This window comes from Oratosquilla oratoria, chromosome 38 (assembly GCF_046742065.1).
Source record: "Oratosquilla oratoria isolate Oo_2021 chromosome 38, ASM4674206v1, whole genome shotgun sequence".
NCBI lineage: Eukaryota > Metazoa > Arthropoda > Malacostraca > Stomatopoda > Squillidae > Oratosquilla > Oratosquilla oratoria.
The window spans coordinates 2387331-2412462 of NC_134814.1; the positions used below are offsets into that span (position 1 = coordinate 2387331).

Sequence of the window (25132 nt, forward strand, 5' to 3'; positions counted from 1 at the left end):
CTGACGCATAAGGCTTGTTGTCCTTACACTTTCTCCCAAGAGGCTGCTCACCACATGCCTCAATATGTTCTTGTGGGGGACTGTTCACCACACCAGTACTGTTGGCTTGAGCAGTGTCCAAGTGGACCCCACAGGAGTCCTGACCAGCCGAGACCTGTGGGTGAGATGTTGGGTAGATTGGAGCAGGTAACCAAAATGCCCCCTCAAAATCTGCAAGGGGACCTATGGATTTTGGCTAAAATCGGCAGGTGCCACATAGGACGGCGAGGTAGACGCGAGGAGCCTGGGCCCAAGGGTGTGGCTGTGGCACCCCTCCAAATTTGGGCCTTTTCTCCCATTTATCACTTTTGGGCCTCTGGCGCCCTTACTGTTGGTTTGAGCGGTGTCCAAGTGCCCACAGGAGCCCTGACCAGCCGCCACCTGTGGGTGAGATGGTGGGTAGATTGGAGTAGGTGACCAAAATGGCCCCTCAAAATCTGCAAGGGTTTTGCCCATTGATTTTAGCCAAAATCGGCAGGTGCCCGATTTGGCCCTAATTTACCCCAGAGGGAGAGAGTCAGCCACAGTGGACAGGGAGGTAGGCGCGAGGAGCCTGGGCCCAAGGGCGTGGCTGTGGCACCCCTGTGGTGAACAGTCCCCCATGTACGTCTATGCGACATTTTGGCTTAGAGTATGGTCGCTGCAGAAATGGGATGGACAAGGTATGTATATGTGGTGTAGAAACAGCTGGCCTTCGGCCTTGTTTTACTATTGTGTAGGTTAAGTCCATATTACGCCTGTAGTACAGGCATTTGTCTCCTCATGAAAGCACAACCTAGGCCCTGCCAAGCCATGTTTCAGTGAGGCTGGGTCCTTTGCTACTGTAGCGTACGCAAGATGTGTATATAAGGAGCCAGGCTTTGGTCTCCATGGGCAGTTCTCTATAGCACTTGTACTCAGCGGTGCTCGTCCTCAGACCCACGCGGTTACTTTGCGGTCGGGCACGCCTCGGAGCCTGAGCGCCGACCCAGCCTAGGTCGACACTCGCACTAACCAGGATAAAATCCAGCAACCCACTCGAGCTTCATTCACTTCCTCATCACCATAGTCCAAGTAACATACATGCCTTGTTACATTATTAACCCCCCCCCCCCCGGGAGTTTTGACGCGCTACGACCAACAACGACTGGCAGCTGCACCCTACACACCACTAACGTCACCCCGACGAGGAGGTTATCGCTTCCACTGACGTCCCTCATGACCGCTTCCTCACTCGACGTCACGACCTCCCCTTCGCTCGACGTCACGACCGCCTCTTCGCTCGGCGTCATGACCGCCCCTTCGCTCGACGTCACGACCGCCTCTTCGCTCGACGTAATGATCGCCTCTTCGCTCGACGTCACGATCGCTAGAAATCGACGTAACGACCGCCTCGCTCGACGTCACGATCGATGCAAATCGACGTCGCTACCTCAGGGAAGCCACCGCTTCCAACATTTGCTGTCTGCACCGCCTCCAGGGAGGTTGCGCTTCCACTGACGTCCCTCACGGCCTCTCCCCAGCATTGGACGTCACGAGCGACGCAGATCGACGCCGCTACTTCAGTGAAGCCACCGCTTTCAACATTTGCTGTCTGCGCCATCTCCAGGGAGATCCCGTTTCCACTGACGTCGCTCAAGGCCCCTTCCCCGCACTAGATGTCACGATCGCCGCAGATCGACATCACTGACGCCCGTACTGTTGGCTTGAGCGATGTCCAAGTGGACCCCGCAAGAGCCCTGACCAGCTGCTACCTATGGGTGAGATGGCGGGTAAATCTGAGTAGATGACCTAAATGACCCAAAATCTCCCCCATGAATTTTGCCGAAAATCCGAAGGTGACCAATTTGATCCAAACTTGCCCCACAGGGAGAGAGTCGGACACAGTGCACAGCAAGGTAGACATGAGCAGCCTAAGCCCAAGAACGTGGCGGTAGCAACCCTCCAAAGTTGTGCCTTTTAACCCAGTATTGACTTTTGGGCCTCTGGCACCCATACCGTCGGCCTAAGTGGTGTCAAATTGAACTCCCGGCAACCCTGGCCGCACTCAACCTGTGGGTGAGATGGCGGTTAAATCGGAGCAGGTGACCAAAATAACCCAAAATCCAAAAAATCTCTGCCGCAAATCGGAAGGTGACCAATTTGATCCAAACCTGCCCCACAGGCAGAGAGTCGGACATAGTGTACAGCAAGGTAGACATGAGCAGCCTGAGCCCAAGGACGTGGCGGTAGCAACCCTCCAAAGTTGTGCCTTTTAACCCAGTATTGACTTTTGGTCCTCTGGCACCCATACCGTCGGCCTAAGTGGTGTCAAATTGAACTCCACGGCAACCCTGGCCGCACTTAACCTGTGGGTGAAATGGCGGGTAAATCAGAGCAGGTGACCAATATAACCCAAAATCCAAAAAATCTCAAAGAAGCCCCATGAATTTTGCCGAAAATCCGAAGGTGACCGATTTGATCCAAACTTGCCCCACAGGGAGAGAGTCGGACACAGTGCACAGCAAGGTAGACATGAGCAGCCTGAGCCCAAGGACGTGGCGGTACCAACCCTCCAAATTTGTGCCTTTTAACCCAGTATTGACTTTTGGACCTCTGAAACCTCTACCGTCGCCCTAAGTGGTGTCAAATTGAACTCCACGGCAACCCTGGCCGCACTCAACCTGTGGGTAAGATGGCGGGTAAATGGGAGCAGGTGACCAAAATAACCCAAAATCCAAAAAATGTCAAAGGAACCCATGAATTTTGCCGAAAATCCGAAGGTGACCGATTTGATCTAAACCTGCCCCACAGGGAGAGAGTCGGACACAGTGCACAGCAAGGTAGACATGAGCAGCCTGAGCCCAAGGACGTGACGGTAGCAACCCTCCAGAGTTGTACCTTTTAACCCAGTATTGACTTTTGGTCCTCTGGAACCCATACCGTCGTCCTAAATTGTGTCAAATTGAACTCCACGGCAACCCTGGTCGCACTCAACGTGTGGGTGAGATGGCGGGTAAATCGGAGCAGGTGACCATAATAACCCAAAATCCAAAAAATCTCAAAGGATCCCATGATTTTTGACGAAAATCCGAAGGTTACCAATTTGATCCAAACTTGCTCCACAGGGAGAGAGTCACACCCAGTGCACAGCAAGGTAGACATGAGCAGCCTTGAGCCCAAGGACGTGGAGGTAGCAACCCTCCAAATTTGTGCCTTTTAACCCAGTATTGACTTTTGGGCCTCTGGCACCCATACCGTCTACCTAAGTGGTGTCAAATTGAACTCCACGGTAACCCTGGCCGCGCTCAACCTGTGGGTTAGATGGCGGGTAAATCGGAACAGGTGACCATAATAACCCAAAATCCAAAAAATCTCAAAGGAGATAACACCATGAATATAACTGAAAATCCGAAGGTGACCGATTTGATCCAAACCTGCCCCACAGGGAGAGAGTCGGTCATAGTGTACAGCAAGGTAAACATGAGCAGCCTGAGTCCAAGGGCGTGGCAGTGGCACCCCTCCAAATTTGGGCCTTTTAACCCAATATTGAATTTTGGGCCTCTGGCACCCATACAGTCTGCCTAAATGGTGTCAAATTGAACTCCACGGCAACCCTAGCCGCACTCAACCTGTGGGTGAGATGGCGGGTAAATGGGAGCAGGTGACCAAAATAAACCAAAATCCAAAAAATCTCAAAGGAGTAACCCCATGAATTTTGCCGAAAATCCGAAGGTAACCAATTTGATCCAAACTTACCCCACAGGGAGAGAGTCGGACACAGTGCACAGCAAGGTAGACATGACAAGCCTGAGCCCAAGGACGTGGCGGTAGCAACCCTCCAAACTTGGACCTTTTCACCCAGTATTCAATTTTTGGCCTCTGGCACCCATACCGTCGGCTTAAATGGTGTCAAATTGAACTCCACGGCAACCCTGGCCGCAATCAACCTGTGGGTGAGATCGCGGGTGCAGGTCACCAAAATAACCCAAAATCCAAAAAAAAATGCCGAAAATCCGAAGGTGACCGTTTTGATCCAAACCTGCCCCACAGGGAGAGAGTCAGACACAGTGCACAGCAAGGTAGACATGAGCAGCCTGAGCCCAAGGACGTGGCGTGCCTTTTAACCCAGTATTGTCTTTTGAGCCTCTGGCACCCATACCGTCGGCCTAAGTGGTGTCAAATTGAACTCCATGGCAACCCTGGCCACACTCAACCTGTGGGTGAGATGGCGGGTAAATCGGAGCAGTTGACCAAAATAACCCAAAATCCAAAAAATCTCAAATGTCACCGATTTAGTCCAAACTTGCCCCACAGGGAGAGAGTCTGTCAAAGTGCGCAGCAAGGTAAGCATGAGCAGCTTGAGTTCAAGGGCGTGGCAGTGGCACCCCTCCAAATTTGGGCCTTTTCACCCAGTAATCACCTTTTGGCCTGTGGCACCCATACCGTTGGCCTGAGTGGTGTCAACTTGGACTCCACGGCAGCCCTAGCCGCCTTCGACCTGTGGGTGAGATAGCGGGTAAATCGGACCAGGTGACAAAAATGACCCAAAATCCAAAAAATCTCAAAGGATTAATTTATCCGAAAATTCGAAGGTGACCGATTTGGTCCAAACTTTCCCGACAGGGAGAGAGTCGGTCAAATTACACAGCAAGGTAAACATGAGTAGCCTGAGTCCAAGGGCGTGGCAGTGGCACCCCTCCAAATTTGGGCCTTTTCACCCAGTAATCACCTTTTGGCCTCTGGCAACCATACCGTTGGCCTGAGTGGTGTCAACTTGGACTCCACGGCAGCCCTAGCCGCCCTCGACCTGTGGGTGAGATGGCGGGTAAATCGGAGCAAGTGACCAAAATGACCCAAAATCTAAAAAAATCTCATGAATTTTTAGCCGAAAATTCGAATGTGACTGATTTGGTCTAAACTTGCCCCACAGGGGGTGAGTCTGTCAAAGTGCACAGCAAGGTAAACATGAGCAGCCTGAGTCCAAGGGCGTGGCAGTGGCACCCCTCCAAATTTGGGCCTTTTCACCCAGTAATCAAGTTTTGGCCTCTGGCACCCATACCGTTGGCCTGAGTGGTGTCAAATTGGACTCCCTCAACCTGTGGGTGAGATGGCGGTTAAATCGGAGCAAGTGACCAAAATGACCCAAAATACAAAAAATTCGAAGGTGACCGATTTGGTCCAAACCTGCCCCACAGGGAGAGAGTCGGTCAAAGTGCACAGCAAGGAAACCATAAACAGCCTGAGTCTAAGGGCGTGGCAGTGGCACCCCTCCAAATTTGGGCCTTTTCATCCAGTAATTACCTTTTGGCCTCTGGCACCCATACCGTTGGCCTGAGTCGTGTCAAATTGGACTCCACGGCAGCCCTAGCCGCCCTCGACCTATGGGTGAGATGGCGGGTAAATCGGAGCAAGTGACCAAAATGACCCAAAATCCAAAAAATCTCAAAGGACCCCATGAATTTAGCCGCAAATTCGAAGGTGACCGATTTGGTCCAAACTTGCCCCACAGGGAGAGAGTCGGTCAAAGTGCACAGCAAGGTAAGCATGAGCAGCCTGAGTCCAAGGGCGTGGCAGTGGCACCCCTCCAAATTTGGGCCTTTTCACCCAGTAATCACCTTTTGGCCTCTGGCACCCATACCGTTGGCCTGAGTGGTGTCAAATTGGACTCCACGGCAGCCCTAGTCGCCCTCGACCTGTGGGTGAGATGGCGGGTAAATCGGAGCAGGTGACCAAAATGACCCAAAATACAAAAAAATCTCAAAGGACCCCCATGAATTTAGCCGCAAATTCGAAGGTGACCGATTTGGTCCAAACTTGCCCCACTGGGAGAGAGTCGGTCAAAGTGCATAGGGTAAGCATGAGCAGCCTGAGTCGAAGGGCGTGGCAGTGGCGTCCCTCCAAATTGGGCCTTTTCACCGAAGTAATCACCTTTTGGCCTCTGGCACACATACCGTTGGCCTGAGTCGTGTCAAATTGTAAAATTTTCGACCACCATAACTGTAGATTCGCTTAAGTTGAATAGGAAAAATTATGTTCATTTCGTCCTGAGTCACAGTGAGCTGTTGAGGCAATTTTAACGTGGTAAAATTCTCGACCGCTATAACTGTAGATTAGCTTAAGTTGAATAGGAAAAGTCATGTTCATTTCGTCCTGAGTCACAGTGAGCGTCAAAAATAATTTTAACATGGTAAAATTCTCGACCACCATGACTGTAGATTAGCTTAAGTCTAATAGGAAAAATCATGTTCATTTCGTCGTGATTCACAGTGAGCGTCGAAATTAATTTTAACATGGTAAAATTCTCGACCACCGTGACTGTGGATTAGCTTAAGTTGAATAGGAAAACTCATTTTCATTTCGTCCTGAGTCACAGTGAGCGTCGAAAATAATTTTAACATGGTAAAATTCTCGACCACCATGACTATAGATTAGCTTCAGTTGAATAGGAAAAGTCATGTTCATTTCGTCGTGAGTCACAGTGAGCGTCGAAAATAATTTTAACATGGTACAATTCTTGACCACCATGACTGTAGATTAGCTTAAGTTGAATTGGAAAAACCATGTTCATTTCGTCCTGAGTCACAGTCACCATGACTGTAGATAATCTTATGTTGCATTGGAAAAGTCATGTTTATTTCGTCCTCAGTCACAGTCACCATGACTGTAGATTAGCTTAACTTGAATTGGAAAAGTCATGTTGATTTCGTAATGAATCACAGTGAGCGTCGAAATAAATTTTAACATGGTAAAATTCTCGACCACCATGACTGTAGGTTAGCTTAAGTTGAATAGGAAAAGTCACGTTCATTTCATCGTCAGTCATAGTGAGCGTCGGAAATAATTTTAACATGAAAAAATTCTCGAAAACTTTGAAAGTAGATTAGCTTTAGTTGAATAGGAAAAGTCATGTTCATTTCGTCCTGAGTCACAATGAGCGTCGAAAATGATTTTAACATGGTAAAATTCTCGAACACCATGACTGTATATTAGCTTAAGTTGAAAAGGGAAAAGTCATGTTCATTTTGTCCTGAGTCACAGTCAGCGTCGAAAATAATTTTAACATGGTAAAATTCTCGACCACCATGACTGTAGATTAGCTTAAGTTTAATAGGAAAAATCATTTTCATTTCGTCGTGAGTCACAGTGACCGTCGAAAATAATTTTAACATGGTAAAATTCTCGACTACCATGACTGTAGATTAGCTTAAATTGAATAGGAAAAGTCATGTTCATTTCGTCCTGAATCACAGTAACCATCGAAAATAATTTTAACATGGTAAAATTCTTGATCACAATGACTGTAGATTAGCTTAAGTTGAATAGGAAAAGTCATGTTCATTTCGTTCTGAGTCACAGAGAGCGTCGAAAATAATTTTAACATGGTAAAATTCTCGACCATCATGACTGTAGATTAGCTTAAGTTGAATTGGAAAAGTCATGTTCATTTCGTCCTAAGTCACAGTGAGAGTCGAAAATAATTTTACCATGGTAAAATTCTCGACCACCATGACTGTAGATTAGCTTAAGTTGAATAGGAAAAGTCATGTTCATTTAGTCCTGAGTCACAGGGAGAGTCGAAAATAATTTTAACATGGTAAAATTCTCGACCACCATAACAGTAGATTAGTTTAAGTTGAATAGGAAAAGTCATGTTCATTTCGTCCTGAGTCACAGTGAGCGTCGAAAATAATTTTACCATGGTAAAATTCTCGACTACCATGACTGTAGATTAGCTTAAGTTGAAAAGGGAAAAGTCATGTTCATTTTGTCCTGTGTCACAGTGAGCGTCGAAAATGATTTTAACATGGTAAAATTCTCGACCACTATGACTGTAGATTAGCTTAAGTTGAATAGGAAAAGTCATGTTCATTTCGTCCTGAGTCACAGTGAGCGTCGAAAATAATTTTAATATGGTAAAATTCTAGACCACCATGACTGTAGATTAGCTTCAGTTGAATAGTAAAAGTCATGTTCATTTCGTCCTGAGTCACAGTCACCATGACTGTAGATTACCTTAAGTTGAACAGGAAAAGTTATGTTCATTTCGTCGTGAGTCACAGTGACCGTCGAAAATAATTTTAACATGGTACAATTCTCGACCACCATGCCTCTAGATTAGCTTCAGTTGAATAGGAAAAGTCATGTTCATTTCGTCCTGAGTCACAGTCACCATGACTGTAGACCCTACTACACGGTCCCTCCTTCAGAGATTCATAACACAGTTTGGGGTGGTAATACTCGCACCCACTACCTCGCATACGAAATTTACAAGTTTCTCTTATAGAATATACGTATCATGATCATCTTTTTAGTTTTTGTAAATTAAAATGTATGAACGTAATATGCAATTTTGTGTGCGGAAATGAAAATAAAAAAAAGTTGCTAAAACAGATTCTTAAGTAACGAAGTCGTGTACTACGAATGGTACGCCATGTTTGTTATGGTAGATTCCGACGTCGGAGAAATGAAAGGACGATAAATTTGTCAACTAAATAAACTAAACTAACCTAACCTAACCGGTAAAAATTTACTTTCGTCCATTGGAGGAATATAGCCATACAAAAGCTGAGAGTGGTTGAAAAGCCCGCCAACGTCTCTCACGACGACGACGACGAGGACCAGCCGGATGATATCTAATTTGCAGGTAATGATTTATTAAACACAGGTTAGGTTAGGTTAGGTTAGTTTAGACAAATTTATCGTCCTTTCATTTCTCCGACGTCGGCATCTACCATAACAAACATGGCGTACCATTCGTCGTACACGACTTCGTTACTTAAGAAATCTGTTTTAGCAACTTTTTTATTTTCATTTCCGCACACAAAATTGCATATTTCGTTCATACATTTTAATTTACAAAATTACTATTTAATTTTGTATTGCTATATTCCTACAATGGTCGAAAGTAAAATTTTACCGATAATTATTCATCTATTGACTGAAGTCCACCGACTGCTTATTACAGAAATATAAAATGTGTGTTTAGACTAATCAAGCTTTTCAGACTAATTTGTACATCATATTTGTAATTTGAGTTGTTACATGTGTTACCTTTCACAATTACTTTTGAAAGAGACCTACTTTTGTAACATTATTACGGTATATGTAGTTCAGTAATGACATAAAATGACCACATAACAAATATTACTTACTTGTCAACGTGGTGGACTGCCTGAGGGACAGTGCAATCAGTCTTTTACTTAATGATGTTAATCGGACGGTCACTGCCATCTCCACCTTCTAATTATCATGTCCTTGAATTCAGTGCCGAGTCTGCCGACTGCTAAGTAATTTGTAAACAGTAAACATTGTACGCAACGAGAAAAAGAGGTACGCAAAGCGTCTCTTTCTCGGAACATACATACATATACCAAGGCTTTTTCCCCCTTACAAGGGAGGTAGCCAAAAAGGAAAAGGCATAAAATCATTCCCACCCATTCCATCCCTAAATACACTCCACACCCCTCCACCCTCCCTCTTATCTCAGCACCTCCTGGATGACGGGTCATCCCTGCACTTTGTCCACTGCCCTGGGTCAGTAAGCAGTGTCGCAAGACACTACACATCCACAGCAAGGCTGCTTCATTAAATCGGCGATCCCCCCTCTCCGCCCCCCCCCCTGCATAAAAGGAGAAGACGGGGAGAAATCCCTTCGGGCTGCGTCATTTTTTTTTCACATATACTACTTCACCCCCCATCCCCCCCGCCCATTCCACCTCATGCATCACAGCAGGCGCGGATCCAGGGGGCTGAAGCCCCTCCCAAATTTGTTCTTCCATGAATCATTGTAAGGATGTCATTTAATCGATTTTAGTACTTTCTGATGTTTTGCCAGATCCTGGGGTTAAATATCCTTGTTTGCAGGGCGATTGATGCAAGAGAAGGTGGTATCATCAGTTTCTGGAGTCTTCGCCATCATGATGGACGAGATGACCGACGTTTCAGGGAAAGAACAGGCCACCATTTGCGTCCGCCACTTCAGCGGAGGCCAGCTAAGGGAGGACTTCCTTGGCTTTGTTCACGCCAAGGATCTGACTGGGGAAGGCCTGGCTCGCCTCCTGCTTAGCACAGTAAAGAGTGTTGGCCTCAACATGGGCAACAGCCGTGGCCTCTGTTTTGATGGTGCCAGTGCCATGATGGGAAAGTTTCGCGGGTGTGCAGTTGTGGTAGTGCGAGAATGTGACACTGATAGTAATATATCACCCCACTGATACTAAGGATCATGACTTTGCTGAATTGTGTGGAATTGTTAGTGAAAAAATTAACAATTTACCAACACCCCTACCTGAAATAGTTATTACTGGTGACTGCAAGCAGCCTTGTTGATGATGACGGGCTCATGCCTACGTCCCTGTACGGGTATGGGGATGAGTCTAAATTTGTCTGTGTTTGTCCATATTTTGTGTTTCCGCTCCATTTTTATTTTCCTCTTATGTGCTTCCATTGTTCTATCTTGCAACCAGTCCATATGTGATCACTTCTCCACCATTGCTACCTCATCATCCTACCATTCACTACTCTTCTGTTCCCACCTGTCCTCCTTGTCCCACATACCATCTGTGCACACTGCTCATTCTTCTACTCCTACTTCCCCTATATCCTTCACCACCTCACACTTCTTTAAGTTCCTCATGGTATTCTTTCTCCTTTTACTTCTCATTCAGTTTATTAACTCTCAGCTTCTCTAACTCCTACCCTTTTCCTCCTGCTCTACTTTTCTCTGCTCTCAACTTCTAAAAATTATCTGCCCCGCCCCCATTTTTTCCCCTGAAAATATGAACACATAACTCTTTCAATCCTTCCTTTTGATACCACTACATAGTTCATTAACCCTACTGTGCACCACCACACATATATGCAATAGGGTTAAGAAGAGAGCCAAGCATAAGTATACATGGGAAAGGGTGGTGGATGGAGAGGGGGTTGATAGGGCTCTCCATTCCTAATCCTAATACTGCCCTTAAAAACTCTTGACTGCCCTTAATGTTTCCCCTAGGTCTAAGTGTATTGGCATCTATGCCATGGGACAACCCCTAACTCCCAGCATGAAGGGAATTTGGGTCCAAACAGTTACAAGAAGCTCTGCCTCCCCTGCAGGTGGCACGGATCCCTGGGAACAGCTTTGGTTACCTTTTGTAGAGATGGTGATGTGGTGATGCCTTGTATCCAGGTGGTGATGTGTCCTCATTTGGATGTTGTTCACTTCAGCAGTTCTCTGTCATCTGGATGGTTATGCTGCCATTTGAAGGCATCTTATTGTAGCACCTTATTATACTTATGTAAAACCTTTAAGATGATTAAATCTTCTATGTACAAAACAAGGAAGGATCTGTTAAGCACTTAGTGTCTTAGTATTGAAGTAGCTGCAATATACAAAAATATAGTATTATCACGTCATTGTATTTTTCAAGATTACATTAATTAGAAAAAATATTTTTTTCTTTGGTATAACTTTATGATATTTTGTTTCAGATTTTTCTTTGAAGACCAATATCAGATAAAAGCACAGAGTCAGCAAATCCAGGGAAAGGCGCAACAGAGGAGATGGTATCAGATCCATTAGAACAACTAATGTTTTCAAAGTTGTCAATTTTGAGTTGTATGCTAAGCCGGTAAGTCATAATAAGCATGTTTTTCTTTGAAGTTACAAATTTTAACCCCATATAATGTGTGTGGGGAAATTAGCTTATCTTAAAAACATTGAGGATATTATTCATACACCATAGGGGAAAATGAAACTGAGACAATTCTCCTCCCTACATCAATAGTCTTTGCCAAATGATGGAACTACATACTTTAGGGTATTGTTGTTGTTGTCATTCACAAGACTGTCTTGCTGAGCATTCCCATCTCAAGGGATGCCATAGCTGGAATGGGATTTTTCCATAAATCCCGTATAGAGTGTATGTTGTGTTCTTGTTGTGTATAATTGTGTACAGTGCAGTTTTCCTTAATGTGTTGTATAATAATGGGGTGAAGTGTGGTCAACAACATATCTCAAAGATGTGGAAAAAGGCATTTTTTTTTGTACAGGTGCATAAAATATTTTGTACAGGTGCATAAACTGTATATGGGCCTGGCAGTGAGAAGAATGTAGAAGAAAGGGAGGCCTTTTGGATAGATTTGAATGAGTGCATAGAGGGTTTAGGGAGAAGTGTAAATGTAATAGTACTGGGAAACCTTAATGCTAAGGTAGGAAAAGGAGCCAATTGATGGAGTGGTTGGGAAATGTGGAGTTCCAGGAAAGAATCGTAGTGGAGAGTTGATGGTGGAAATGTGTCTAGAAAGAGAGTTGATGATAGCAAATACAGTGTTTCGGAAGAAAGTCAAGCATAAGTACACATGGGAGAGGGTGGTGGAGGGAAAGGTGGTAGATAGAGCTTTAATGGACTATGTAGTGGTAAATAGGATTATGATAGGAAGAGTTAGGGATGTACATGTGCTAAGGGGAGAGGGTGGGGGAATATCAGATCATTTTCTGGTGGAAGGTAAGTTGAGCGTGGAGGACAGATGGAGGAAGAGGAAAGGGACAAAAGGTAGGGAGGTGCTTAGAGTGAACTCTCTAAATGAAGAGGAAAAGGAAAAGGAGTACAAGAGGAAGCTGAAGGAAGAGTGGGAGGGAGTGAAGGATAGAGTAGAGGTAGGTGTGGAGGAGGAATGGGGATGGTTCAAGGAGGGAGTCACAAAGTGTGCAAGGATGGTGTGTGGAACAAGAAGGTCAGGAGGAAATAGAAGGAAGGGTAGTGAATGGTGGGATGAGGAAATGAAGAAGGTTGTAGAAGAGATGAAATGAGCTTTCACAGATTGGTTGCAAAGTAGGACGAGGGAGTCATATGAGATGTACAGGGAAAAGAAAAGAGAAGTAAAAAAAAAAAAGGTAAAGGAGGCAAAGAGGAGAGCAGATGTAAAATGGGGTAAGAGTATGACAGAAAATTTTGAAAGTAATAAAAAGATATTGTGGAAAGAAATTAAGAGAGGAAGAGGAGGTGAATCAAGTAGAGAAGAAAAGGTAAAAGGTGCAGATGGAGAGATGATACTGGAGGAGAAGGCAGTAAGGGGAAGATGTGCAGAATATTTTAGGGAGTTGCTTAATGTGAAGGAGGATAGGGAGAGAAAGATAGCTACAGTGGGAAATGGTAAGAAAATGAGAGTGATGAGTGAGAGAAAAATGGAGGAGAAATAAGGAAGGATGAAGTGAAGGCAGCAGTTAAGATGATGAAAGCAGGTAAGGCACCTGGTCTGGATGGATGCCATGCAGAATGTCTTAAAAAAGGAGGTATAGTGATGGTGGACTGGTTGGTGAGGTTATTAAATGTTTGCTGGAGAGAAGGTAGAGTGCCAGAGGACTGGAGGAGTGCGTGTATAGTTCCACTTTACAAGGGAAAGGGGGACAAGTGACAAGTGTGAATGTAGTAGTTTCAAAGGGATTAGCCTGTTAAGTGTAGTTGGGAAGGCTTATGGGAGGATCTTGATTGAGAGGATTAGGAGAGGAACAGAGGGAGTAATTGGTGAGGAACAGTGTGGGTTGAGGACAGGTAGAGGTTGTGTACTCAGACTTTTGTGGTAAGACAGATATGTGAGAAAGCTATAGGTAAGGGGAAGGATGTTTTCTAGGCCTTATGGATCTGGAGAAGGCTTACGACAGGGTAGACAGAAAGGCACTGTGGGAGGTTATGCGGATATATGGGATAGGAGGAAAGCTTCTGGGAGCTGTCAAGAGTTTTTATGAGAGTAGTAGAGCTTGTGTCAGGATTAGAAATGGAGAGAGTGAGTGGTTTGAGGTAAAGGTGGGACTTCGTCAGGGATGCGTTATGTCACCCTGGCTGTTCAACTTATACATGGATGGGGTGGTGCGAGAGGTGAATGCAAGGGTAGTGGGTCAGGGATTGGAGATGGTTAAGGAAATTGGAGAAAAGTGGGAGGTGAACCAGCTTTTGTTTGCGGACGACACTGCGCTTGTGGCAGGATCGGAGGAGGGATTGAGGAAGCTGGTGACAGAGTTTGGGAGAGTGTGTGATAGAGGAAAGCTGAAGATAAATGTGGGTAAAAGTAAGGTGATGAGATGTACAAGGGGTGAAAGTGGCAGTAATATGGAAGTGAGCATTAAAGGAGAGCAACTGGAGGAAGTGAAGAGTTTTAGATATTTGGGTGCAAATGTAGCAGGAAAGGGTGGAGTGAAGGTGGAGGTAGAATGTGGATTGAGAGAAGCGAGTAAATGCCTTGGTGGTTTAAAAAGTGTAATGAGGAATAGGAATCTGGGAATGGATGCTAAGAGGAGACTGTATGAAGGAGTGATTGTGCCAACAGCACTGTATGGAGCAGAAACATAGAACATAAGAGAGGAAGAGAGAAGGAACTTGAATGTGTTTGAGATGAAGTGTCTGAGAAGTATGATGGGGGTTACTAGGCTGGATAGAGTGAGAAATGAGGAAGTGAGGAGGAGAACAGGGGTGGAAAGGGAGCTGGGAGATAGGGTGGATGAAAGAGTATTAGGATGGTTTGGACACATGGAAAGAATGAGTGAAGAAAGACTAGTAAAGGAGGTATGGAAGGCAGATGTGGAGGAGTGAACATGAGGGGACGTCCTAGGATGAGATGGATGGATGGGGTGAAGGGGGCTTTGGGGAAGAGGGGAATGTCTGTTGAGGAAGGACGGGAGAGGACAGAAGACAGGGGTGAATGGAGAATGGTTGTATATGGAAAATGTTGTGATGCATGAGGTGGATTGGACAGGGGATTGGGGGGTGAGGTATTGTGTGTGTGTGAGCAAAATTTTTTGACGCAGCCTGAAGGGTTTTCTCCCCGTCCTCTCCTTTATATGGGGGGACGGAGAGGGGGGGGTCGCCGATTTAATGAAGCGGCCTTGCTGTGGATGTGCTGTGTCCTGCGACACTGCTTCTGACCCAGGGCAGTGGACAGGGTGCAGGGATGACCCGTCATCTAGGAGGTGCTAAGATGGGAGGGAGGGTGGAGGGGTGTGGAGTGTTTTCGGGGATGGAATGGGTGGGAATGTTTTTGTGCCTTGTCCTTTTTGGCTACCTCCCTTGTAAGGGGGAAAAAAGCCTTGGTATATGTATGTATATGTATGCATAAACTGGAATAGCTTAGATCAGAGGTGGGGAACCTGCGGCCTTCCGGGCCATCAAGTGCGGCCTTCTGCGGAATTTGATATACCTATTATCTAAAAAATCATATTATTTATTATTTAAAAAGTATATTATTTATTATAAAAAGGGATAAAACAATCTAGAAAATAATAATAATTTGTTCAGTGCGGCTTCTATATGGGACGATGACTTGTAAGGTGGCCTTCATGCACAAAAAGGTTCCCCACCCCTGGCCTAGATGATAGAAGACAATTTGGAACCACACACGAGTTGAAAACGAAGTATAATAATTGGAGAATAAAAATCAGAACTCACCTAGTATGGGTCCTTTTCTGTATCAGCTGATCTGTTGCTCCAGATCTCTCTTGCAGGAGACACAGGTCTCGGGTAACCGGCAATATCCACCAGAATGGCCCATAAGTTACTCAAGGAAGAAGTGTTGTGTGGGTATAGCTAACATGTTCAGTGTCTTTTGTGTAATGGTTATGTCTGGGGTAATTTGCTTTTGTGGCTTGGCCTATTCTGTGATGGTATTGTTGTAGAGATGGATGGTAACCTGAACATAGTACACTGCTGTAGGAAAGAATGGGCGAAGAAAGATTAGCAAAAAAATATCTATATATATAAAATGTGTGGAAAGCAGAGCTAGATAGAGTTAACATGAAGGGAAGACTGGGAAAAGGATGGGGTGAAGGTGTCCTTGGATGAAAGGGGAATGTCTGTTTAGTAGGGAAAGGAGAGGTTAAGAGATAGGTGTGAATGGATGATAAACAGGCACTGTAGTAGGATCAGAGGAGGGATTAAGGAAGATAGTGACAGAGTTTGGGAAGGTGTGGAAAAGAAGGAAATTGAAAATAAATATAGGTAAAAGTAATGTGATGGACTAGGAGAGAGGATGGCAGCAAATTGGAAGTGAGTGATAAGGAAGTGGAAAGCTTTAGATACTTGGTGAATGTGGTAGTAAAGGGAGGAGTGGAGATGGAGGTAGAATGTAGATTGAGAGAACCAAGTAAATGCCTTGGTGGATTATAAAGTGTAATGAGAAATGGACATTTGGGAATGGATGCTAAGAGGAGATCACATGAAGGAGCGATTGTACAGATTCCAAGTTGTTCAACTTCTGATGGCATTTGAATCCTGAGATGCCGCTGTACTTTACCAGACCCCCTTAATATATTACCCAGCAGAGAGATCATTCCTAAGATAGACTAGAATTGGGCAGATAACAGATATCAAATGACCTGAATGTAACCATCATATGCAGAGCATTTTATACTACACTGCTCTACTGTCTCACTTAGGACAGGTCTACTAGATCTCTTCGATGAGTTATGAACCAATGATCATGGCTGGTTTTTCTTTTCTTGAAATACTTTGAGGTTTGGGTTTCAGGCCCTCTCTCTTATAAAGGGGAAGAAGTCTTGGTATATTAATAGGTTTGGATTTTTAGTAGCACTTTATTCCTGCTTGTATGTATGAAGTGGCCTTGCTGTGGATGTGCTGTGTCTTGCGACACTGCCTCTGACCCAGGGCAGTTGACAAGGTGTAGGGATGACCCGTCATCCAGGAGGTGCTAAGATAAGAGGGAAGGTGGAGGGGTGTGGAGTGTATTCAGGTATGGAATGGGTGGGAATGATTTGATGCCTTTTCCTTTTTGGCTACCTCCCTTGTAAGGGGGAAAAAGCCTTGGTATATGTATATATGTATGAAGTTGTGGTTTCCTACAATTTCTTTGGGCATTCTAGAGTTTTAGCCTGTATAATTTTCATTTACGTTCATTTACATTCATAATCACTTTCATATTAGAACTGCCAGTATCTGAACTTCATTTATTATTACATGATTTCAGAAAGAAAAATTTAGCACTGGAGTAGCAGAATGGTGACAGGGTGGAGGGGGATAAGTTGACCTTACTTTTCTAAAAAATACACAAATCTGAACACACTTTAGTCCAGTTAGTTTGGATATGGGTGGGTTTATTGTAGTTATATTTGTCCATGAGCCATTTACCCCTTTGTACTTCTACAGCTATGAAAATGTAATTATGATCCAAAGACTTGAAAAACCTGTTTTTGATCATAATTTTTTAAGTATTATATTTTGACATTTATAGTACTCAGTTGTCTGCTTTATGATACTGGGTTGAATTTCTATAAAATTAAGACAAGACTAGATGTATTACCTATTACATTTACTTTTCTTTCTTTTCCAGAATGCTGTTATTATGACATTTGGTGTGATTGGCATCCTTGGCAGTGCAGCTTACCTAGCTTACATGAAGTCACAACATCGGGAAAAGAAGGTGTACGTAGCAATAGCAGAAGATGGAACGGAAGAGTTAATGACTAAAAAATCCAAATGGGATTAATTTTTCAGTATTGTTAAGTTATTGTTGAAACATGCGTTGTACAGTTTTTATACAAAAACTATTTATATTGTATCTCTCATGTTTTATTAAACATACAAGTTTTTGGTAAATGAGTTACATGTTGGAATCATAGAAAGAAACAACTTGAGATGGTTTGGTCATATGAAAAGAATGGAGGAAAGTAGATATCCAAGGAAGTATTTGGAATTGCAGCCTAGAGGAAGGAGGTCAGTTGGAAGACCCAGGAAAAGGTGGATGGAGTGTGTGAAAAAGAACTTAGAAGGAAGAAATTTAACGTTGGAATAAGTAAATGAACAAATTTATGAGGATGGAGATGAGTGGAGGCGTCTGATGATGAGGCTGACGACTGACAGTAGTTGAAATCAACTACCTGGCGTCTGGTGAGAAAGGTAAGAACTGTACCCACCAGTGAGTAAGAGGGAAATATATACATAATAATTCCCTTCAATATACACATTTCCTTTCTATAAACCTCCCTTGTGGGGAAGAAAGGGTCTTTTGGTGCATGTATATATATATATATATATATATATATATATATATATATATATATATATATATATATATATATATATATATATATATAAATAAAACAATTATGACCAATAGGTACCTGCTGTGGCAGTTGATGGTGTGGTTGGAAAATTTTCATTAGATGCCAAGAAAAATTGGCAGCTGTGATTTCATTGGGTTTATTTTTTGTGTTTGATATTATCTTGGATAATTGCCTGCTGGATTTTGTGCCTCTTGCTCCTTAGCCCCTGCACGTCCCATTGAAGGATATTCAGGGTGTTTGCATCACTACTTGGCTCGATCATGAATGTGAATATTCACTGTGTGACAGCTGTCGGGGGATGGGTTGGTGGTAGGTGTGGGCTGGTCTTCCAGCTGGGTGCCCATTGTCTCCATCAGGAATAAGGCATGCAGGCCAGCATTGTTTGTGGGGGCTGTGTCTGGATTGTGCAGGAGCCTACTGATGACCCTGACAAGGTAGTTAATGAGCCTGCACAGGAGGTCAAGCTGGTTCCCAGGTGGTGTTGCTGGCTTGAGGCACGGAGTTTTCCTGGCTGTCTGGGGCAATGCTGGCTGCAGGACCACAGCTGGTGATGCGTTGGGGGGTGGGAGTGCTGGTTGGCGCATTTGGCGTTCTCGTCTGTCTTGTATTGTTTGGCCGACTGTTTCGTATTCCCTTGTGATTGTCCTGGAAGCTGCTGTGGTGTCAGGGGTCTCGTTACCTGGACAGGGTTGGCTGTTGGGGTGCTGTCCGACTTTTGCCATGCATGTCAGGTGGGCGGTGGTGCGGGAACGAAGCGATGGCTAAGGGGTGGGTGCTGCTGGTGTGCTTCTTTCCTGGAGGATAGGCGCTTGATCCGTTCGGGACATGACAGGTTCCACGCGTGGTGCCCTTTGCCACAGTTTGGGCGTCTTGCAGTGGTGGTTTCTTTGGCTCTGTGGCATTGAATGCAGTCTTCGGTCGTGTGGTGCAAGGTGCAGACGCCACACCTGCTGTTGTGTGGTCAGCATATCTGTAGGTGTCCGAAGCACTGACATTTGAAGCACCGCACAGGTTCTCTGGTGAATGGACATAAGGGATACCTACCCCAGGCCCCTAGGTCGAGTTTTGCCGGTGCTATGCCCTAAAGGACCACCTGCTCCTGTCTTGTCTGACCTGGCCTGCAGACGTTCAGCGGTTACCACGCGGGGGTGGGCCATGATTGCCTCCAGTGGAAAGTCAAGAAGATACCTCTGAGCCACAGGGTGTGCTTCTCGGTGGGGTCAAGACGAACTAGCCTGCAGCCTGCCCTGGGTCCCATGTGGGCTTCCATTTCCATTGCCAACTCCCTGTGGGTGAGTATGTACTCACCCTTTAGGTTAGCGCCGAGCGTGATCTTCAGCCCCGGGTTGTCCCTTTCCAGCGATACAATTGCCTGGTAGGGGCATGGGAAGGCTTCAGGGTTCCGAAGCTTAAACTTGGGGAGAGGTGCGGTCATGCCTTCCTCCGCGTTTTAACGGGGGTTTTTCTTCCGTCGCGCTACTTGCCATCCCTCTAACACCTGTATTGGGAACCTGGACCCAAGGGCGAGGTTGTGGCGACCAGGCAAATTTGTTTGTCTTTGTGTCATTTTCCCCTCTTATTTCCGCCTCTTGGCGCCCATACTTTTAGCCTCAGCAGTATCTAAGTGCAATCCGCAAGAGACCTGGTGGCCCTCGACCTGTAGCTGAAGTGGTGACCCAATTGGGACAAGTGGCCAAAATGACCCTCGAAATTACCAAAGGGGTTAACCCACGGATTTGGCCAAAAACCGTCATGTCTCCGATATGGCCCAAACTTACTCCAGAGGGAGAGAGTGGTTCACAGGGCACAGCGAGGTAGACGTGGGCAACCTGGACCCAAGGGTGAGGTTGTGGCGACCAGCCAAATTTGTTTGTCTTTGTGTCATTTTCCCCTCTCATTTCCGCCTGTGTGCGCCCGTACTTATAGTCTGAGCAGTATCTAAGTGCGATCCGCAAGAGCCCTGGTGGCCCTCGACCTATAGCTGAGGTGGTAACCCAATTGGGAGAAGTGGCCAAAATGACCCTCACTATGTACTGCCACCCTAAATTCCCCCGATAAATGGTCGTCATCTCTCACACCATTTTTAGACTGGTCCTTCTTATCATCTGTCAATGGTTGCTCGCAAAGGTGACAATGAGTAGCTGTATTGTATTTGTCCCAATCATCCTTGGTCAGGCGCATTGCTTTGATCTTTTTCATGATATTGTATATACGTTTCATCTCCTCAACTAAATACTCTACAAATTTCTTTGCTGTATCCTCACCTAAGGCCTCCGGTCCCGGGGCAGCTCCGCTGCTTACGTCTTCTGTATACTTTGAGTCTTTATCAACCGAGCATTTTGCGTTACATGCGAATGAGTTAGGCTCGTGTTTTTGCATATAGAAGGTATAAGATCCTTCAGGATTTGGCTGTCTTCTTTTTATTCTATGAACAGTACTTTCAAAATCGCTATATATTACAAAAGGATGTTTTATCCTTTTAAACAATGATCTAAAGACAATAGGTCCCTCTACAAGCTCCATTCGTACAGGTTTATGGACTGAACATTCAGGTTCATGTTTATCAAGTAGCTCCTTCTTTCAGAAGGGATGCAGACAGTATGAACAAGGGAAAACTCGTCCATTAGGACTTTTATTAATAAATGGGCTCAAATCTTCCATCAATACATAGTGCTTATTTTCTTCCTCGGATATATACAGAAGGTTTACATCTTGAGCTTTTTTCACTTTTGTAATTCTTAAAGGATACAGGCTTTTATTTTCATCATTATCAAAGGCAAAGACACTGACGCTGATGGCATTCTTCTTTTCAAATATGGTCATCTTATCTAATTTGACTGGGAATTCTGTTCCATTCCAATCGTCATTTTGAGCAGCAGCCTTAACTGTCTTACTAATTCTCTCTTTGTCCTTTTCATCCAAGCAATCTGACCGGGCAATGCACCACTTCAAACACTCTTGATCCTCATTTTTAATATTCACTAGTTTATATTTTGCCTTTTGATATTTATTAGGAAGTTTCATATAACTAGACCCTTTCAATGCTTCGTATTTTGCTATTTTTATTTCAAAATTGAGAAGCTTCTCAATTATCCAACCTGAGCCCTCTCTTGTAGATTTATCAATTTTTTTCTTCTAATTGACCAATCATATCTAGCACTACACTTTTTATTTCTGAAAGATCAGTCATCGGCTTCATCTTACCACTATTGAACCAGGGTTCTAGAATTGATCTCCTCCCATTTCCTAACTTTTTGTAGAATCGAACTTTGAGACAAAGAGAAATTTTCAAACCTTTCCAATTCTGCTCTTTGATTCTCTTCTCTATAACATCCACCATACTCATGATAAAGAGTTTTGGATCAATTGTACTAATGTCGGAATAACAATAAACTCGTAATTTACCTCCACAACCTTCCCGACTATTATCGTATTTACATGTTATTTTAGATTGAGGTTCCGAAATTGTTTTTTTGTTCCATTGTGTTTTTTGAGGTTTGAGACTTCAATGTTACATATCCCACATTTTGGTTTTGATTTTTTAGGAATATCTTGGGGGTTAACCTTATAGTAATGTTTCTTACATTTTTCATGACGAGCGAGGTTGAAAACATTCCTATCGCAAATTTCCCAATGAAATTTTCCCTCCTTATTTAACCTATTATAATTAGGATTCAACCGTTTCTTGTGATACACTGATTTTTCATGTCTCAAAGGGTTAAAAATAATTTGATGACAAATTTCGCAATGAAATTTTCTCTCTTTATTGTAATTAGGATCTAACCGTTGTTTGTGATAGACTGATTTCTCATGTCTTACCCTAGATTGGTGGAGGTGGCGTGCGCTGGCGATTCCGGTGGGCATGTATCCAAATGGATACACAGAATAAAAAATTAAAATAAAATATATGCGTGTGTTTTTTGTCCATTTAAAGTTACTATAATATAAATATAGGGTTCGTAGAGTCCTGCTAATACAAAATTAACGTAATTCCAAAATAAAAAATGACAACTATGAACAATTGAAAAAAACTTTGACAGAAAATCAAAGGATTGAGATTACGTGTTCCTGAGCCTAATATAAGAGGAACTTGGTAAAAAAAAAACATTATAACAATGACCTACATAAGTCAATTCATCTCACACAAAACCTTTAAAACCTCAATTGTACAAAAAAAACTTCGTCCTGACTAAATGAAAATGGGTGATTTTGGAAATTAATTTTTATGTGTAATGTGTAAAAATAATGCATATAATTATTTTTCTTTTATGAAATTGTGTTTCTATGTGAAATATATATTCTTTGTATGAAATTGCACTTACATAGAGACGGAAGTAGAGTGTGAGAGGGGGAGGGGGGGATTGGTGCGTAGGCCTATGCACTGAGGGAGAGGAGGTAACCGGATGTGAAATTTAGAGTGGGAGGGGAAGACAGGATGTAATGACAACACTCAAATCCCTATGAGGACCTTCTAAGCATTCAATAAATGTCTCTGGCGACGCAAAAAATATAAATAGGTGATGTTGCGAGCACTGTGCCACCTTGGCACTCTCCTAGAACCCTCATTTACAGTCATGATGGTTATATTACTTTCATTTATTGTCACCGCCGTATTATCACAACCACGTTCAAACTCATGAGAGTTTACATGCTGTGCTAACTCATCTTCAGTGTAGTATATAGTACGTTTCATTTTTGGTTTCCACAACCTAAAATTAAATTGAAAAAACTACATAATGACAATTCCTTCTCTATTATAGAGTTGTGTATACAATTATAGTGTTTTTTTTTACCTATACAATACAAAATTTTTGTTTCTAAGCTACCATGTGAAGATATATAATGATTTGACTTTTCCCATCCGATGTCAACAAGCGTAACGTAAACGGTGGGAACTGTGCCAATTGGATACACGCTACCTTATAGGGGCTATATTATATATCCAGATGGGGGTCAAAACACTCTTAAAAAAGTTACCACATAAGCATTATTATGGACAAAACAGCCCGCGAAAATTTAAGCGCGAAAACTGTGTATCCAATTGGCACACCTACACCAATCTAAGGTAGGGATAAAAATGGTCTTGTTACAAATTTGACAATGGAATTTTATACATACTTGTTTTGATGATTTCATCGTGGTATTTCGGTTGATATATGTATCCATTTCTATATATATATTTTTCTTGAAATAATTTTTTGTTTCTAAATTTGAACTTTTTTGGGTGACCTGTCTAAGATATAGTTACCCATTGACTAATGAAAGAAAATAAGGGAGATAATACGTCATCTTCAAGTCGGATGTAAGGAAATGATAGTGGCAAAGTGCTATAGAACTTGGGTTCGATTCCCATGCTGGGTACAAATGTTTTTGATTAATCTATGAGTGGTAGGGGGAAAAATAGGAGGAGGAGATGAATAAATTGGAGTAGAAGAAGGAGGAGATCAATAAATTGAAGGAGAAGGTTGCAAAAATGGATCTGGAGTGAAATTACAGAGAACTTATTGTTAATTGTCTACCATGGTATTAAGTTCCAGATACATATTAGGTTGGGCACCCATGGCCAAGCGGACTAAGATTGGACCTACTGAGCCCAATGGTCCGAGTTCGAATCTGCATAGAGGTGCTCCCTCGAGGGGTTATCCAAGTTTGAACATGGTTTCCAATTGCCGAGTGCGCATTAAGCAATTGTATATAATCATGTTCAGCCGTGGATGACTAATAATACCAACCACATGCTATCCTTCTCCCCCAATTCAGTACTAGTCCGACAGGCCATGCATAAGACGATGGATTACTGTCGAGTGGCTGGGTATAAAGAATTGAGGTGCACTCTGATCCCTTCTAAAGATGGAAGCGGGTTCAAAATGTGCAGTTGGAGAGGGTAGTATGGAGGCAAGGGGCGCTTTTACTTTCCTTTTGATTGAAGTTAGATTTGGTGGTTCAATTTAAAGAGGATATATTAATGCTAGATTTGCTGGTTGAATCTAACCATCAAATGTTAAACTTAGATTAATAATATATTAAAAGTAGATTTTGGTGGTTGAGGGATGGTTCAAATATGAAATGCACTGGTACTCTCCTTTTGGCCTGGGATGCCCTTGGGTGCAATGGCACAGCAGTCGTTGGCACGGTATCCCTTATAGAGGCATAAACGTCATTTGGGTGAACTTTGGGTGGCTCTGACGCGGACACCCTTGGTGTGAGGATTCCGCTGTGTAGGGTGATGTGGACCCTGTGCCACTGAGTACTTGTGGCGCAAGTTTGGAGGAAATCGGTGACCTTGTGATTTCCCCCCCAAATCCATGGGGGACCCCCTTTGATATTTTTTTGGTTTTGGGTCATTTTGGTCACCCCCAGCGATTTAGCCGCTATGACACCCAGTGGTGGGGGGCGGCCTGGGATGCCCTTGGGTGCAATGGCACAGCAGTCGTTGGCACGGTATCCCTTATAGAGGCATAAACGTCATTTGGGTGAACTTTGGGTGGCTCTGACGCGGACACCCTTGGTGTGAGGATTCCGCTGTGTAGGGTGATGTGGACCCTGTGCCACTGAGTACTTGTGGCGCAAGTTTGGAGGAAATCGGTGACCTTGTGATTTCCCCCCCAAATCCATGGGGGACCCCCTTTGATATTTTTTTGGTTTTGGGTCATTTTGGTCACCCCCAGCGATTTAGCCGCTATGACACCCAGTGGTGGGGGGCGGCCTGGGATGCCCTTGGGTGCAATGGCACAGCAGTCGTTGGCACGGTATCCCTTATAGAGGCATAAACGTCATTTGGGTGAACTTTGGGTGGCTCTGACGCGGACACCCTTGGTGTGAGGATTCCGCTGTGTAGGGTGATGTGGACCCTGTGCCACTGAGTACTTGTGGCGCAAGTTTGGAGGAAATCGGTGACCTTGTGATTTCCCCCCCCAAATCCATGGGGGACCCCCTTTGATATTTTTTTGGTTTTGGGTCATTTTGGTCACCCCCAGCGATTTAGCCGCTATGACACCCAGTGGTGGGGGGCGGCCTGGGATGCCCTTGGGTGCAATGGCACAGCAGTCGTTGGCACGGTATCCCTTATAGAGGCATAAA

At 44.1% G+C, this 25132-nt stretch overlaps 1 protein-coding gene across 1 annotated transcript; it reads left to right on the plus strand.

Annotated features, from left to right (window-relative positions):
• Positions 1-10339: 10339 nt before the first annotated feature.
• Positions 10340-17965, plus strand: LOC143019725 (small integral membrane protein 8-like). Its single transcript, XM_076175693.1, has 4 exons — positions 10340-10359; positions 10997-11144; positions 11505-11612; positions 17320-17965. The coding sequence occupies exons 1-4, from the start codon at positions 10340-10342 to the stop codon at positions 17473-17475; spliced, it is 432 nt and encodes a 143-aa protein (XP_076031808.1). The 3' UTR covers positions 17476-17965.
• Positions 17966-25132: the final 7167 nt, after the last annotated feature.